Source organism: Salmo salar, unplaced genomic scaffold (genome assembly GCF_905237065.1).
Source record: "Salmo salar unplaced genomic scaffold, Ssal_v3.1, whole genome shotgun sequence".
Lineage (NCBI taxonomy): Eukaryota > Metazoa > Chordata > Actinopteri > Salmoniformes > Salmonidae > Salmo > Salmo salar.
In genome coordinates this window covers 105001-123928 of record NW_025550925.1, presented here as the reverse complement: position 1 = coordinate 123928, position 18928 = coordinate 105001, and the positions used below count along the sequence as shown (strand labels likewise).

Below are 18928 nucleotides of genomic sequence, written 5' to 3'. Positions count from 1 at the left end.
AGTATAGAGGAGTATAGAGGAGTATTTAATATGAAGAGAGGAGTATAGAGGAGTATAGAGGTGTATTTAATATGAATATAGGAGTATAGAGGAGTATTTAATATGAAGAGAGGAGTATAGAGGAGTATTTAATATGAAGACAGGAGTATAGAGGAGTATAGAGGAGTCTTTAATATGAAGACAGGAGTATAGAGTATAGAGGAGTATTTCATATGAAGACAGGAGTATAGACGAGTATTTAATATGAAGACAGGAGTATAGAGGAGTATAGAGGAGTCTTTAATATGAAGACAGGAGTATAGAGTAGTCTTTAATATGAAGACAGGAGTATAGAGGAGTATTTAATATGAAGACAGGAGTATAGATGAGTATTTAATATGAAGAGAGGAGTATAGAGGAGTATTTAATATGAATAAATGAGTATAGAGGAGTATTTAAAATGAAGAGAGGAGTATAGAGGAGTATAGAGGTGTATTTAATATGGAGACAGGAGTATAGAGGAGTATTTAATATGGAGACAGGAGTATAGAGGAGTATAGAGGAATATAGAGGAGTATTTAATATGAAGACAGGAGTATAGAGGAGTATAGAGGAGTATTTAATATGAAGACAGGAGTATAGAGGAGTATTTAATATGGAGACAGGAGTATAGAGGAGTATTTAATATGGAGACAGGGGTATAGAGGAGTATTTAATATAAAGACAGGAGTATAGAGGAGTATTTAATATGAAGAAATGAGTATAGAGGAGTATTTAATATGAAGAGAGAGTATAGAGGTGTATTTAATATGAAGAGAGGAGTATAGAGGAGTATAGAGGAGTATTTAATATGAAGAGAGAGTATAGAGGAGTATTTAATATGGAGACAGCAGAGTATTTACCTGGTCATTCATCACAACCATATTACGGCTGAACAGATCATGATATGTGATGATCCCTGTGAACCACTGAGTAGCTGAGTCTTGTCTGTAAACACGAACTCTGTAACCATTTAATGAATACGGACCTGGAGGAGAGAGGACAGGAGCACCATGTTCACACACAGCACAGTGGGGCTTAAATACGGACTGAAATTATTCACTTAGTCCGCTTCAGATACCAATTCAGACATCTGTAGCTAGGCTAGATATTTTTCCAAACCCGCAATACACAATCAAAATCAGAGACCGGTCTTAAATGCTTCAACTGACTCTCTGTTCATTACCACCACAGAGAGGTCCATGCACCTTGGCCAGAGTCTACAGACAAGACCGATCACCTCATCTGGTTGCTAGACTAGGGAGTCCATTACCACAACAGAGAGGTCCATGAGGTCCATGCACCTTGGCCAGAGTCTACAGACAAGACCGATCACCTCATCTGGTTGCTAGACTAGGGAGTCCATTACCACAACAGTCAAAACAGAACAGTCAAAACTGTTCGCTGCTCTGGCACCCCAATGGTGGAACAAGCTCCCTCACGACGCCAGGACAGCGGAGTCAATCACCACCTTCCGGAGACACCTGAAACCCCACCTCTTAAAAGGAATACCTAGGATAGGATAAAGTAATCTTTCTAACCCCCCCCCCCCTTAAAAGATTTAGATGCACTATTTTTAAGTGGTTGTTCCACTGGATATCATAAGGTGAATGCACCAATTTGTAAGTCGCTCTGGATAAGAGCATCTGCTAAATGACTTAAATGTAATGTAAATGTAACAGAGAGGTCCATGGTCAACAGTAGTGCTCTATATAGGGAATAGGGCTCTGGTCAACAGTAGTGTTCTATATAGGGAATAGGGCTCTGGTCAACAGTAGTGCTCTATATAGGGAATAGGGCTCTGGTCAACAGTAGTGCTCTATATAGGGAATAGGGCTCTGGTCAACAGTAGTGTTCTATATAGGGAATAGGGCTCTGGTCAACAGTAGTGCTCTATATAGGGAATAGGGCTCTGGTCAACAGTAGTGCTCTATATAGGGAATAGGGCTCTGGTCAACAGTAGTGCTCTATATAGGGAATAGGGCTCTGGTCAACAGTAGTGTTCTATATAGGGAATAGGGCTCTGGTCAACAGTAGTGTTCCATATAGGGAATAGGGCTCTGGTCAACAGTAGTGTTCCATATAGGGAATAGGGCTCTGGTCAACAGTAGTGCTCCATATAGGGAATAGGGCTCTGGTCAACAGTAGTGCTCCATATAGGGAATAGGGCTCTGGTCAACAGTAGTGCTCCATATAGGGAATAGGGCTCTGGTCAACAGTAGTGCTCTATATAGGGAATAGGACTCTGGTCAACAGTAGTGTACTATATAGGGAATAGGGCTCTGGTCAACAGTAGTGCTCTATATAGGGCCCTGGTCAACAGTAGTGTTCTATATAGGGAATAGGGCTCTGGTCAACAGTAGTGTTCTATATAGGGAATAGGGCTCTGGTCAACAGTAGTGCTCTATATAGGGAATAGGGTTCGAAGGACTACGCACAGTGAACCGACTAGCTGGTTGGGTTTGTTAAATATTAAATACATCATTCAGTGTTTCTTACCTTGCAAAAATATTTCCTGAACCTTTTGATCTTTGAGCCAGAACCTGACCTCTTCATGCAGCTCAGGGTTGTCCCAGAGAACAGGACTCAGACTGTCCACTTCATCCTGCAGACACAGAAAGGGGACACGTTACAATCATATTATATACATACTGAAGACCTTTCAGTACATTGCAAATGGAAATTGAAGCTGTTTATTATACCAGAAGATACATTACAACCATATTTACTACAATTAAAAACAAGAAACCATTTTTGAAGTGAGAAGTAGGGACTGGTCTGAAGCAGAAAATGAAAGGAAATTCATAAGCACCACAATGTCTACTTTCCTTTCACCCATGCCCTACCAAGGTATTCCAGCACCACAATGTCTACTCCACCCATGCTCTACCAAGGCTTTCCAGCACCAATGTCCACTCCACCCATGCTCTACCAGGGTATTCCAGCACCACAATGTCTACTCCACCCATGCTCTACCAAGGCTTTCCAGCACCAATGTCCACTCCACCCATGCTCTACCAAGGCTTTCCAGCACCAATGTCCACTCCACCCATGCTCTACCAAGGTTTTACAGCACCAATGTCCACTCCACCCATGCTCTACCAAGGTTTTACAGCACCAATGTCTACTCCACCCATGCTCTACCAAGGTTTTCCAGCACAAATGTCTACTTTCCTTTCACCCACGCTCTACCAAGGTTTTCCAGCACCAATGTCTACTCCACCCATGCTCTACCAAGGTTTTCCAGCACCAATGTCTACTCCACCCATGCTCTACCAAGGTTTTCCAGCACCAATGTCTACTCCACCCATGCTCTACCAAGGTTTGCCAGCACCAATGTCTACTCCACCCATGCTCTACCAAGGTTTTCCAGCACCAATGTCTACTCCACCCATGCTCTACCAAGGTATTCCAGCACCAATGTCTACTCCACCCATGCTCTACCAAGGCTTAACAGCACCAATGTCCACTCCACCCATGCTCTACCAAGGTTTTACAGCACCAATGTCTACTTTCCCTTCACCCACGCTCTACCAAGGTTTTCCAGCACCAATGTCTACTCCACCCATGCTCTACCAAGGTTTTCCAGCACCAATGTCTACTCCACCCATGCTCTACCAAGGTTATCCAGCACCAATGTCTACTCCACCCATGCTCTACCAAGGTTTTCCAGCACCAATGTCTACTCCACCCATGCTCTACCAAGGTTTGCCAGCACCAATGTCTACTCCACCCATGCTCTACCAAGGTTTTCCAGCACCAATGTCTACTCCACCCATGCTCTACCAAGGTATTCCAGCACCAATGTCTACTCCACCCATGCTCTACCAAGGCTTAACAGCACCAATGTCTACACCACCCATGCTCTACCAAGGCTTAACTTGTTATGGATAGGGGGCAGTATTTTCACGGCCGGATAAAAAACGTACCCGATTTAATCTGGTTATTACTCCTGCCCAGAAACTAGAATATGCATATAATTAGTAGCTTTGGATAGAAAACACTCCAAAGTTTCTAAAACTGTTTGAATGGTGTCTGTGAGTATAACAGAACTCAAATGGCAGGCCAAAACCTGAGAAGATTCTGTACAGGAAGTACCCTGTCTGACCATTTGTTGGCCTTCTTTGTCATCTCTATCCAAAACAAAGGATCTCTGCTGTAACGTGACAATTTCTAAGGCTCCCATAGGCTCTCAGAAGGCACCAGAACGTTGAATGATGACTCTGCTGTCCATGGCTGAAAAACAGTAGCGCATTTGTTAAGTAGTCGATCTGAGAACAATGAGACGGGTGCGCGCGTGCACGTGAAGAGTCACATGCTAATGTAAAAAGCTGGTTTTTGATATAAATATGTACTTGATTGAACAAAACATGCATGTATTGTATAACAATGTCCTAGGAGTGTCATCTGATGAAGATCATCAAAGGTTAGTGCTGCATTTAGCTGTGGTTTTGGTTTTTGTGACATATGCTAGCTTGAAAAATGGCTGATTATTTCTGGCTGGGTACTCTGCTGACATAAAGCCGTTGTAAAGCCTTTTTGAAATCAGACAGTGTGGTTAGATAAAGGAGAGTCTTGTCTTTAAAATGGTGTAAAATAGTCATATGTTTGAAAAACGGACGTTTTCGGATTTTCGAGGAGTTTGTATTTCGCGCCACGCCTTATCATTGGATATTGGAGTGGTGTTCCGCTAGCGGAACGTGTAGATGTAAGAGGTTAACAGCACCAATGTCAACTCCACCCATGCTCTACCAAGGTTTTCCAGCATTAATGTCTACTCCACCCATGCTCTAAAATACGAATGCCTGCTATGTCTAACTCTCTCTCTCTCCCTCTGTGTTTCTCTCTGGCCCTCCTCCCCTCCCCTTCTCTCTCTCTCCCCCTCTGTGTTTTTCTCTCTGGCCCTCCTCCCCTCCCCGTGTCTCTCTCTCTCTGCCTCTGTGTTTTTCCTCTCTGGCCCTCCTCCCTTCCTCTCCTCGTCTTCCTCTCTGGCCCGCCTCCCCTCCCCGTGTCTCTCTCTCTCCCCCTTTGTGTTTTTCTCTCTGGCCCTCCTCCCTTCATCTTTCTCTCTGGCCCTCCTCCCCTTCTCTCTCTGTGCTGGGCTGTAACAGCAGTGTGTTGGAGGATCTTCTAGTTGCTCCAGTGGAAAACACGTACATATGGGTGTTGCTGCATTATGGAATTTAAAATACTTCCAGATACAACTCTGACCCAGAAAAACAAGGCTTCCTCTTCCAATCCCGTTCTACTACTGAGACAGGAAGGCAGGGGGGAGAGAGGGTGTGTGTGAGTGAGAGAGAGTGAGTGAGCGTGAGTGTGAGAGAGTGAGGGTGTGAGAGCGTGAGTGAGTGAGGGTGTGTGAGTGTGAGTGTGAGAGAGTGAGGGTGTGTGTGTGTGAGTGTGAGAGAGTGAGGGTGTGTGTGAGTGTGTGAGAGAGTGAGGGTGTGTGTGAGAGAGTGAGGGTGTGTGTGAGTGTGAGAGAGGGTGTGTGTGAGTGTGAGAGAGTGAGTGTGTGAGTGTGAGAGAGTGAGTGTGTGTGAGTGTGAGAGAGTGTGTGTGTGAGAGAGAGTGTGAGAGAGAGTGAGGGTGTGTGAGAGTGTGAGAGAGGGTGTGTGTGAGTGTGAGAGAGTGAGTGTGTGTGAGTGTGAGAGAGTGAGTGTGTGTGAGTGTGAGAGAGCGAGGGTGTGTGTGAGTGTGAGAGAGTGAGGGTGTGTGTGAGTGTGAGAGAGTGAGGGTGTGTGCGAGTGTGAGAGAGTGAGGGTGTGTGCGAGTGTGAGAGAGAGAGGGTGTGTGCGAGTGTGAGAGAGAGAGGGTGTGTGCGAGTGTGAGAGAGTGAGGGTGTGTGAGAGAGTGAGGGTGTGTGTGAGAGAGTGAGGGTGTGTGTGAGTGTGAGAGAGTGAGGGTGTGTGTGAGTGTGAGAGAGTGTGTGAGTGTGAGAGAGTGTGTGAGAGTGTGAGAGAGAGAGGGTGTGTGCGTGTGAGAGAGAGTGAGGGTGTGTGTGAGTGTGAGAGAGTGAGGGTGTGTGTGAGTGTGAGAGGCAGCTCAGACACTCTTGGAAGCCCCCATCCTAACAGACAGGACTAACAGACAGTGCTCCAGGCTCTAATCAGCTGAGGAGAGCATCCACATATCAGGTAGCTGAAGTGCTGTGTGTGTGGTGTGTGGCGTGTGTGTGGCGTGTGTGTGGCGTGTGGGGGCGTGTGTTTGTGGACAACAGTGTGGATTTAAAGTACAGTCCTTTCATATGACGTCCCATCCTTCATTCACATCCATCCATTAGACAGTCTACCAGCCTATACCTGACCTATACACCCATCCATTAGACAGACAGTCTACCAGCCTATACCTGACCTATACACCCATCCATTACAGTCTACCAGCCTATACCTAACCTATACACCCATCCATTAGACAGTCTACCAGCCTATACATGACCTATACACCCATCCAATAGACAGACAGTTTACCAGCCTATACCTGACCTATACACCCATAATACAGTCAACAGTATGGTTGGTAGACCTATAGATCCATCCATCAGACAGTCAACAGTATGGTTGGTAGGCCTATACATCCATCAGACAGTCAACAGTATGGTTGGTAGGCCTATACATCCATCACAGTCAACAGTATGGTTGGTAGGCCTATACATCCATCAGACAGTCAACAGTATGGTTGGTAGGCCTATACATCCATCAGACAGTCAACAGGAGGAGAGAGGGAAGAGACTAGGAGACTAGGATACCGGTGAGGAGAGAGGGAGGAGACTAGGATACCGGTGAGGAGAGAGGGAGGAGACTGGTGAGGAGAGAGGGAGGAGACTGGTGAGGAGAGAGGGAGGAGACTAGGATACTGGTGAGGAGAGAGGGAGGAGACTAGGATACTGTGAGGAGAGACGGAGGAGACTAGGATACTGGTGAGGAGAGACGGAGGAGACTAGGATACTGGTGAGGAGACTAGGATACCGGTGAGGAGAGAGGGAGGAGAGGGAGGAGACTAGGATACTGGTGAGGAGAGAGGGAGGAGACTAGGATACTAGTGAGGAGAGACGGAGGAGACTAGGATACTGGTGAGGAGACTAGGATACGGGTGAGGAGAGAGGGAGGAGACTAGGATACTGGTGAGGAGAGAGGGAGGAGACTAGGATACTGGTGAGGAGAGAGGGAGGAGACTAGGATACTGGTGAGGAGAGAGGGAGGAGACTAGGATACTGGTGAGGAGAGAGAGAGGAGACTAGGATACTGGTGAGGAGAGAGGGAGGAGACTAGGATACTGGTGAGGAGAGACGGAGGAGACTAGGATACTGGTGAGGAGACTAGGATACTGGTGAGGAGAGAGGGAGGAGACTAGGATACCGGTGAGGAGAGAGGGAGGAGACTAGGATACCGGTGAGGAGAGAGGGAGGAGAATAGGATACTGGTGAGGAGAGAGGGAGGAGAATAGGATACTGGTGAGGAGAAAGAGAGGAGACTAGGATACCGGTGAGGAGAGAGGGAGGAGACTAGGATACTGGTGAGGAGAGAGGGAGGAGAATAGGATACTGGTGAGGAGAGAGGGAGGAGACTAGGATACCAGTGAGGAGAGAGGGAGGAGACTAGGATACCAGTGAGGAGAGAGGGAGGAGACTAGGATACTGGTGAGGAGAGAGGGAGGAGACTAGGATACTGGTGAGGAGAGAGGGAGGAGACTAGGATACTGGTGAGGAGAGAGGGAGGAGACTAGGATACTGGTGAGGAGAGACGGAGGAGACTAGGATACTGGTGAGGAGAGACAGAGGAGACTAGGATACTGGTGAGGAGAGAAGGAGGAGACCAGGATACTGGTGAGGAGAGTAGGATACTGGTGAATGATTAAACGGAGGGCTTGTTTTGCAGAACGTTGTTATGTTGAATTCTGTCGAAACATTTTCATTGGCTAAATTCCATTTGTTCTGTCTTTTTAATCGTGTGATCTTTATTTAGTTTCAGATGGGTTATAAGTAAGACTTGTAAAAATAACAGGCTATTGCTGTCATTCCTTGGGTACGGTAGGCACTAGCCTTTGGTAATTGCTGCAAAAAAGAGCCTCCTTCTGTACGTTTATATCTGTATAGCAGACGCAGTAGCCTATCTGACAAGTATAAAGAAACGCATGGCGCTGGCATCTCTCTCTCCATCTCTCTATTTACATAATAAAACCAGGCAGACCCAGTGTGACTAAAACTAAAACCAGGTAGATCCAGTGTGACTAAAACTAAAACCAGGCAGACCCAGTGTGACTAAAACCAGGCAGACCCAGTGTGACTAAAACCAGGCAGACCCAGTGTGACTAAAACCAGGCAGACCCAGTGTGACTAAAACCAGGCAGACCCAGTGTGACTAAAACCAGGCAGACACAGTGTGACTAAAACCAGACAGACCCAGTGTGACTAAAACCAGGCAGACCCAGTGTGACTAAAACCAGGCAGACCCAGTGTGACTAAAACCAGGCAGTTCCAGTGTGACTAAAACCAGGTAGATCCAGTGTGACTCGGAGAGGAGTGGTGTAACAGAGAGTCCCAAATGGCACCCCATTCCCTATAGGCCCTAGTCAAATTTAGTGCTCTATATAGGGAACAGGGCCCTAGGGATAGCAGCTCAGACAGCACACTAGCAGGACTCAGTGGGACAGCAGCTCAGACAGAACACTAGCAGGACTCAGTGGGACAGCAGCTCAGACAGAACACTAGCAGGACTCAGTGGGACAGCAGCTCAGACAGAACACTAGCAGGACTCAGTGGGACAGCAGCTCAGACAGAACACTAGCAGGACTCAGTGGGACAGCAGCTCAGACAGACTAACACCAGATATATTAACTGTGTTCATTAACAATGAATGGGCTGCTCACTGGTGTGTGTCTGTGACGGCCCAGTCCCATTACTGAGAGGTTCCACATGACTGAGTCCTGTTATTAGTATTCCACAGCAGCGCCCCCTGATCTCACACATAGCTGTTGTGAGGTCTCCTGAACCACTCTCCAGTCTGCCTTGTAGAGGGCAATGAGGAGCAGGGCCCCCACCCTCTCTGGCTGCACGAGTCAAGGTGAGGGAGGAGACTTCATCACCGACCAGGCGAGGAGAGGAAGTGAGGCGATGCCTTTTATTTCACCTCCAGCCTCCCCTTCCTCCGTCTTCTGTCTGATTGATGTTGCTGCAGTGCTATATATTCAGAGGCATTTCAACATCTTAAAACTGTGACCATGACCGGGCCTCGACAGCGGGACCGGGCCTCTACAGCGGGACCGGGCCTCTACAGCGGGACCGGGACCAGGACTCTACAGCGGGACCGGGACCAGGCCTCTACAGCGGGACCGGGACCAGGCCTCTACAGCGGGACCGGGACCAGGCCTCTACAGCGGGACCGGGACCAGGCCTCTACAGCGGGACCAGGACCAGGCCTCTACAGCGGGACCAGGCCTCTACAGCGGGACCGGGACCAGGCCTCTACAGCGGGACCAGGCCTCTACAGCGGGACCGGGACCAGGCCTCTACATTACCAGTGCATATGCATCTACATTACTCCCACATTACCAGTGCATTGCACCTAAATATTTTGATGTGAAACCTGGACTTTGTATTTAGGAGCACCAGTATGATTCCAGCCTTATTACCTTAAATATTATCACAATATTCATTGTGCTCATAAATTTACCAGAGCTCCCCCAGTGTAACCTGTCCCATTACCAGAGCACCCCCAGTGTAACCTGTCCCATTACCAGAGACCTGTCCCATTACCAGAGCTCCCCCTGTACAACCTGTCCCATTACCAGAGCTCCCCCAGTGTAACCTGTCCCATTACTGGAGCTCCCCCAGTGTAACCTGTCCCATTACCGGAGCACCCCCGGTACAACCTGTCCCATTACCAGAGCTCCCCCAGTTAACCTGTCCCATTACCAGAGCTCCCCCAATTGAACCTGTCCCATTACCAGAGCTCCCCCAGTACAACCTGTCCCATTACCTGAGCTCCCCCAGTGTAACCTGTCCCATTACCGGAGCTCCCCCAGTGTAACCTGTCCCATTACCGGAGCTCCCCCAGTGTAACCTGTCCCATTACCAGAGCTCCCCCAGTGTAACCTGTCCCATTACCAGAGACCTGTCCCATAGCTCCCCCAGTGTTACCTGTCCCTTTACCAGAGCTCCCCAGTATAACCTGTCCCATTACCAGAGACCTGTCCCATTACCAGAGCTCCCCCAGTACAACCTGTCCCATTACCAGAGACCTGAGAAACATGGTGTCTCGCTGGATAAGAGCAGCATGGTGTCTCGCTGGATAAGAGCAGCATGGTGTCTCGCTGGATAAGAGCAGCATGGTGTCTCGCTGGATAAGAGCAGCATGGTGTCTCGCTGGATAAGAGCAGCATGGTGTCTCGCTGGATAAGAGCAGCATGGTGTCTCGCTGGATAAGAGCAGCATGGTGTCTCGCTGGATAAGAGCAGCATGGTGTCTCGCTGGATAAGAGCAGCATGGTGTCTCGCTGGGTAAGAGCAGCATGGTGTCTCGCTGGATAAGAGCAGCATGGTGTCTCGCTGGATAAGAGCAGCATGGTGTCTCGCTGGATAAGAGCAGCATGGTGTCTCGCTGGATAAGAGCAGCATGGTGTCTCGCTGGATAAGAGCAGCATGGTGTCTCGCTGGATAAGAGCAGCATGGTGTCTCGCTGGATAAGAGCAGCATGGTGTCTCGCTGGATAAGAGCAGCATGGTGTCTCGCTGGATAAGAGCAGCATGGTGTCTCGCTGGATAAGATCAGCATGGTGTCTCGCTGGATAAGATCAGCATGGTGTCTCGCTGGATAAGAGCAGCATGGTGTCTCGCTGGATAAGAAGGACTCGATGTTCATCAGTGGAGGCTCCTCAGAGGAGGAAGGGGAGGACCATCCTACTCAGTGAATTTCATAAACATAAAACAAAAGTGATCCTTTTTACACAAAACGATATTAAATATATCACCTCGCCAAGTAACTGATTAAAACAAAGGAGGACCAAGGCACTCCTGGTATAATTATATGAAGATGCCTTGGTCTCCTGGTATAATTATATGAAGATGCCTTGGTCCTTCTTTCCTTTTGATGACCAATTTACCCCTTTTACCAAAGAGCACCTTCTGTCCACCAAAACCTACTGTTAAGTACATTAGTACCTTCTGTCTACAGATGCCTACTGTTGTGTACCTTCTGTCCACCAAAACCTACTTTTATTTATTTATTTATTTTTATTTATTTATTTTATTTATTTCACCTTTATTTAACCAGGTAGGCTAGTAGAGAACAAGTTCTCATTTGCAACTGCGACCTGGCCAAGATAAAGCAAAGCAGTTCGACACAAACAACAACACAGAGTTACACATGGAATAAACAAGCGTACAGTCAATAATACAGTAGAAAAATCTATAAACAGCATGTGCAAATGAGGTAGGATAAGAGACGTAATGAGATGAGGTGGTGTCTAGGAGGAGGAGGAGGTGGTGTCTAGGAGGAGGAGGAGGTGGTGTTTAGGAGGTGGTGGTGGTTAGGAGGAGGTGTCTAGGAGGAGGAGGTGTCTAGGAGGAGGAGGTGTCTAGGAGGAGGAGGTGTCTAGGAGGAGGAGGTGGTGTCTAGGAGGAGGAGGTGGTGTCTAGGAGGAGGAGGTGGTGTCTAGGAGGAGGAGGTGGTGTCTAGGAGGAGGAGGTGGTGTCTAGGAGGAGGAGGTGGTGTCTAGGAGGAGGATGAGGTGGTTAGGAGGTGGTGGTGGTTAGGAGGAGGAGGTGGTTAGGAGGAGGAGGTGTCTGGGAGGAGGAGGTGTCTGGGAGGAGGAGGAGGTGGTGGTGGTGGTGGTTAGGAGGTGGTGGTGGTTAGGAGGAGGTGGTGGTTAGAGGAGGAGGTGGTTAGGAGGAGGTGGTTAGGAGGAGGTGTCTAGGTGCTTCACAGACTTTATACTCCCAGTTTAGCAACAGGGTTCGTTACTATGGCAACCCTGTATGAGTGGCGTGTGAAAATGTCTTGTTGCCGGGGCGATGTAATAAATATGGCTGAAATAGGGGTGGGGGGTGGTGTTGCTACGGTAATATGATACAAGGCTACAGTGTGGTGGCGTTGCTACGGTAATATGATACAAGGCTACAGTGTGGTGGCGTTGCTACGGTAATATGGTAGAAGGCTACAGTGTGGTGGTAATATGGTAGAAGGCTACAGTGTGGTGGTGTTGCTACGGTAATATGATACAAGGCTACAGTGTGGTGGCGTTGCTACGGTAATATGGTAGAAGGCTACAGTGTGGCGGCGTTGCTACGGTAATATGATACAAGGCTGCTGGTTGTTCCTGTGATGTTCTGTGCTCTGCATGACTAAAGCATGATCCTATGTTCCTGGCTATATGTAATGTTGAATGGCCATGGTGAGTGTGTGTGTTGCTACAGTAACATGATCCTACCCAGAGCGAAGGAGACCCATCTGAACACTAGCGTGTGAGACATAGGGGGCTGTGTCTGTGCAGCCCTGCCTTCCTTCAGGGGAAAGACCAAGCTGTGTTGGTGCTACAGAACAGAGTAACGCTGGCAGTTCTGTGTGGATCACTGAGGGAGACTGTTGTGTAGCAGAGCCCACAGCTGCAGGTCCTACCCCCACCCTCCTAGTCACCCTGCTACAGTCACCCTGCTACAGTCACCCTGCTACAGTCACCCTGCTACCCTGCTGCAGTCACCCTGCTACAGACACCTCGCTACCCTGCTACAGTCACCCTGCTACCCTGCTACAGTCACATCGCTACCCTGCTACAGTCACCCTGCTACAGTCACCCTGCTACCCTGCTACAGTCACCCTGCTACAGTCACCTCGCCTAGCAGTGTAAAGATCTGACTTACTGCTGCTGGTCACAGTCCACTGTCAGACGAGTAGCAGGCTGTAGTATTTCGTCTTGCTTTCTCTCTAGTAGTGTAAAGATCTGTCTTACTGCTGCTGGTCACAGTCCACTGTCAGACGAGTAGCAGGCTGTAGTATCTCGTCTTGCTTTCTCTCTAGTAGTGTAAAGATCTGTCTTACTGCTGCTGGTCACAGTCCACTGTCAGACAAGTAGCAGGCTGTAGTATCTCATCTTGCTTTCTCTCTAGTAGTGTAAAGATCTGACTTACTGCTGCTGGTCACAGTCCACTGTCAGACGAGTAGCAGGCTGTAGTATCTCGTCTTGCTTTCTCTCTAGTAGTGTAAAGCTCTGACTTACTGCTGCTGGTCACAGTCCTGCCTCTTCTTCTCTTCTTTCACCTTGTCCTTCTCCTATTCCTCCTGTCAGTTCTTCTCTCTACAGCACACTACACCACAATCCTCAGCTTGCTGGCTGGCTGCCTGCCTGGCTGGCTGGCCCTACAAACAGTGACTTCATTGTGTCCTTTATACCAAACAGATTGCTGCTCCCCCCTTCCTCCTGTTCTCCTCCAGCCCGCCCTACAGACCTCCACATATCCTCCTGTAAAAACAATGGAATCTCTACCAGACTGACTTTCACTAGCAACCATTCAGAGCAGGATGTTAGTGAGACTGTGGTGACTTACGTGACTGATCAGAGGCAATGAGTTCCTCACTAGTCACTGCTCTGTCACCGTGAGTGATTCTACTGTGGCATCACATATTCCAAGAGACACGGACCGAGTCCTCCGAGAGACACGGACCAAGTCCTCCGAGAGACACGGACCAAGTCCTCCGAGAGACACGGACCAAGTCCTCCGAGAGACACGGACCAAGTCCTCCGAGAGACACGGACCAAGTCCTCCGAGAGACACGGACCAAGTCCTCCGAGAGACACGGACCAAGTCTTCCGAGAGACACGGACCAAGTCCTCCGAGAGACACGGACCAAGTCCTCCGAGAGACACGGACCAAGTCCTCCGAGAGACACGGACCAAGTCCTCCGAGAGACACGGACCAAGTCCTCCGAGAGACACGGACCAAGTCCTCTGAGAGACATATCTGACATGACCCTGCAGTGGACAGGAGCTGTTTGACCGTAGTATCCATCTACCCACTGAAGAGGCTCAGCATCAACACCACACAAAAGGAAGGAAGCAGCCAACTGTTCTCTGCTCTGCATTCAGGATATACGAGTCACTATAATGTGTTCTCATCTATGAAATTACTCACACAGCAGCACAGCCCCTCAGCCCCTCACAACAACCCCCAGCCCCTCACAACAACCCCCAGCCCCTCACAACAACCCCCAGCCCCTCACAACAACCCCCAGCCCCTCACCATCAACAACCCCTCACAACAACCCCCAGCCCCTCACCATCAACAACCCCCAGCCCCTCACCATCAACAACCCCTCACCATCAACAACCCCCAGCCCCTCACCATCAACAACCCCCAGCCCCCAGCCCCTCACCATCAACAACCCCCAGCCCCTCACCATCAACAACCCCCAGCCCCTCACCACAACCCCTAGCCCCTCACCACAACCCCTAGCCCCTCACAACAACCCCCAGCCCCTCATCTCCTCACAACAATCACAGCAGGACGCGAATTACGTCATTATTCTACAGGAGGCAGGAAACTGTCACATCCTTTCATTTAGAGGTATGAGCTTCCGTCTGTTCTGTCTGTTAGCGGCACAGTTCTTACACACAGACCTTCCTACACTCTCCAGCCTATATACGCTCAGTAGCCAGTTTATTAGGTCACTGAGTAACAATGATTATTAATGTGGTCAGTTTATTAGGTCACTGAGTAACAATGCTTATTAATGTGGCCAGTTTATTAGGTCACTGAGTAACAATGATTATTAATGTGTCCAGTTTATTAGGTCACTGAGTAACAATGATTATTAATGTGTCCAGTTTATTAGGTCACTGAGTAACAATGATTATTAATGTAGCCAGTTTATTAGGTCACTGAGTAATAATTAGGGATCCACGATATATCGGTGAACGTATCGGAATCGGCCTGATGTCTAGTTTAACGCTGATGTGCAAAACTGATGACATAGCTGACGTGCGTACCTCTATAACATAGATACACGACATAATGACGCCATGCTACACATAATTCCTAACCTAGCCCACAATGTCTGCTGTGTGGATGGAGCAGTCAACAAGTCCAGCAGTCATTTGAAATAGTAAGAACATTTCAGCGAGACAACTGAAAGATAATGGAATTCATTGCCCTTGACAATGAACTGTGTGGTGGGTGATGTTGGCTTGTGATTGGTGGAGCACCAGTACACACTACCAGCTGCTCTATAGATCAAATGGTACCCTACCAGAGTTACACAGTAATAGAGTCTCTGCTACTAGCTTCACCACATACTATGGAACGCCGTTGGGGTCTGTATGTGTCAAGAAAGATACGGCAAATACCCACTATTTGACAATAACACTATTTGACGTGTTAAATAAGCTTTTAATTTGACGGGTCAAGTAACACAGTTCTATTATAGAATGTTGTGTGTTCTGAATTTGCCGGCGCAAGCCAAGCGCCACCACTATTATCAGTAGCACTGTCAAAGACGTACAAAAATGTAAACACAGGCCACGAATGATGTGTTTACAATACCTCGTTGGTAATAAAGCATTATTTGTTCGACCGCAACTTCTGGGGAAGCTAGCTAGCTTTAGCTTGGTACCTAACTGTTAATCTTCACTGTCAAAGAAGAGCAACTAAAACGACCAGGTCTTTCTCCAGAGACGCCTAGGGGAATTCCTCCAACTAAACGACCAGGTCTTTCTCCAGAGACGCCTAGGGGAATTCCTCCAACTAAACGACCAGGTCTTTCTCCAGAGACGCCTAGGGGAATTCCTCCAACTAAACGACCAGGTCTTTCTCCAGAGACGCCTAGGGGGATTCCTCCAACTAAACGACCAGGTCTTTCTCCAGAGATGCCTAGGGGAATTCCTCCAACTAAACGACCAGGTCTTTCTCCAGAGACGCCCAGGGGAATTCCTCCATAATATCAGATTAGCGGAGCAGGAAATGACACCATAACGGAATAAGGACCACCAGAACCTTCATTTGACCGTGTCACAGACGAGCCAGTGACCACAGCTATGTAATCATGTGTGTACGGGTGTGTGTCCACTGACCTGGTAGGGCTGGTATGCTCCGTGGTCAGACAGGAAGTCCAGTTGTCTGTCAGAGAAGAACTCCACAGCCGTGATGGAACCCAGAGTAGCCTTCCCCACCAGAGGTCTGAACATCTGAAACAAGAAAAACACTAACCGTTAGAGCCTTCGATGTCTTTTCTTTTCAAACTATCATCTGTACAAATAATTCACACTTCTTCCCTAGAAGGTGGAGGGAATACAGGCAGAATCTCACCAGCAATGAACGTCTGAAACATTTAGTCAGGGGGAAAACGTCTGCAGAATTAACACAACTGTTTGCAGGGAGGAATAATAACAGATAATAATGATAATAATGGAAGTCATTATAGACAGACAGAAAACTACAGAGAGGAACACTGCGCCAGAGAGCTGCTGCTATCAGACAGTTCAAAGGCAGCCTGTCGCTCTTTGATGTTCCTCTTCCTCCTCTTTTCTCCCTCTCTTCCTCCCCCGCTGATCACCCATCTCTGATGTCACTGTATCAGCCTGCCTGCAGGGCTCAACGCTCTCATCTTCCCTCCATCTATCTCACTGCTGCAGCAACAACACACAGTCACACAGCCACTCAGATGCATTCCAACTGCTACAGTACAGGAACACACCATCACATGGCCTGGGTGTGTGTCTGAGTAGGGAGGATTCTGGATCAGACAGAGACTCCCTTTCAAATCCCATCAGGGAACAGAGCAGGGTACAGAGCAGGGTACAGAGCAGGGTACAGATGCTATCTGGTTCTGTCAGTACAGTATAGTGGTGTCCCATGCTATCTGGTTCTGTCAGTATAGTGGTGTCCGTGCTATCTGGTTCTGTCAGTATAGTGGTGTCCCATGCTATCTGGTTCTGTCAGTATAGTGGTGTCCCATGCTATCTGGTTCTGTCAGTATAGTGGTGTCCCATGCTATCTGGTTCTGTCAATACAGATCTCTGTATATATTACAAGTCTAGAATGTTCCATGTGTGTCTGTTTCAGTGCTGGTTGATGGTTACATCACCGTGGTCTGCTCTGAGAAGTTAAGGACAACCGCCGTGACCATCACTAAGTGATTAAACGCCGTCTGGTAGGGGACCATCACTAAGTGATTAAACACGGTCTGGTAAGGGACCATCACTAAGTGATTAAACACCGTCTGGTAGGGGACCATCACTAAACACCGTCTGGTAGGGGACCATCACTAAGTGATTAAACACCGTCTGGTAGGGGACCATCACTAAACACCGTCTGGTAGGGGACCATCACTAAGTGATTAAACACCGTCTGGTAGGGGACCATCACTAAGTGATTAAACACCGTCTGGTAGGGGACCATCACTAAGTGATTAAACACCGTCTGGTAGGGGACCATCACTAAGTGATTAAACACCGTCTGGTAGGGGACCATCACTAAGTGATTAAACACCGTCTGGTAGGGGACCATCACTAAGTGATTAAACACCGTCTGGTAGGGGACCATCACTAAGTGATTAAACACCGTCTGGTAGGGGGACATCACTAAGTGATTAAACACCGTCTGGTAGGGGACCATCACTAAGTGATTAAATAGTACCGTACTGTCCAGAGAGAACAACACAGGAACAGAGTTCATTACCGTACTGTCCAGAGAGAATAACACAGGAACAGAATTCAGTACCGTACTGTCCAGAGAGAACAACACAGGAACAGAGTTCAGTACCGTACTGTCCAGAGAGAACAACACAGGAACAGAGTTCAGTACCGTACTGTCCAGAGAGAACAACACAGGAACAGAGTTCAGTACCGTACTGTCCAGAGAGAACAACACAGGAACAGAGTTCAGTACCGTACTGTCCAGAGAGAACAACACAGGAACAGAGTTCAGTACCGTACTGTCCAGAGAGAACAACACAGGAACAGAGTTCAGTACCGTACTGTCCAGAGAGAACAACACAGGAACAGAGTTCAGTACCGTACTGTCCAGAGAGAACAACACAGGAACAGAATTCAGTACCGTACTGTCCAGAGAGAACACAGGAACAGAGTTCAGTACCGTACTGTCCAGAGAGAATAACACAGGAACAGAATTCAGTACCGTACTGTCCAGAGAGAACAACACAGGAACAGAGTTCAGTACCGTACTGTCCAGAGAGAATAACACAGGAACAGAGTTCAGTAACGTACTGTCCAGAGAGAATAACACAGGAACAGCACTTCCGTAACCACAACCCAACCACAACCCAACCATGCCATGTAGTGCACTACATAGGGAATAGGCTGCCAGGTAGTGCACTACATAGTGAATAGGGTGCCAGGTAGTGCACTACATAGGGAATAGGGTGTGAGGTAGTGCACTACATAGGGAATAGGGTGCCAGGTAGTGCACTACATAGTGAATAGGGTGCCAGGTAGTGAACTACATAGGGAATAGGGTGCCAGGTAGTGCACTACATAGGGAATAGGGTGCCAGGTAGTGCACTACATAGGGAATAGGGTGCCATTTGGTAGACAGCCAGTGTTGTGTGTCAACAGTCCCTAATCGGAGGAGTTGAAACGAGGCTCCAGCTGCTGTCCAAACAACCCTGTGGTGCAACTGCACTGCAGGCAGGAGCTCCATCTGACTGTCCTAGGGCAGATAAATATAGAAACTCACACAGACACAACCAGAGAGAGAGAGAGAGACAGGCAGAGAGAGACAGGCAGAGAGAGACAGACAGAGAGAGCCAGAGAGAGAACCAGCGAGACAGAGCCAGCGAGAGAACCAGCGAGAGAACCAGCGAGAGAACCAGCGAGAGAACCAGCGAGAGAACCAGCGAGAGAGCCAGACAGCGAGAGAACCAGACAGCGAGAGAACCAGCGAGAGAGAGAGAGAGCCAGACAGCGAGA

At 48.3% G+C, this 18928-nt stretch overlaps 1 protein-coding gene across 5 annotated transcripts in view; it reads right to left on the bottom strand.

Annotated features, from left to right (window-relative positions):
- LOC106592091 (probable JmjC domain-containing histone demethylation protein 2C) overlaps positions 1–18928 on the bottom strand; it is a 218513-nt gene that overhangs the window by 163877 nt on the left and 35708 nt on the right. For all 5 annotated transcript variants that reach the window (XM_045714094.1, XM_045714096.1, XM_045714097.1 and 2 more), the window contains exons 2-4: positions 16073–16186; positions 2518–2623; positions 882–1006 (exon numbers count right to left, since the gene is read on the bottom strand). In XM_045714094.1, the coding sequence (XP_045570050.1) occupies positions 882–1006; positions 2518–2623; positions 16073–16186 (345 nt within the window). The remainder of the gene's footprint in view (positions 1–881; positions 1007–2517; positions 2624–16072; positions 16187–18928) is intronic.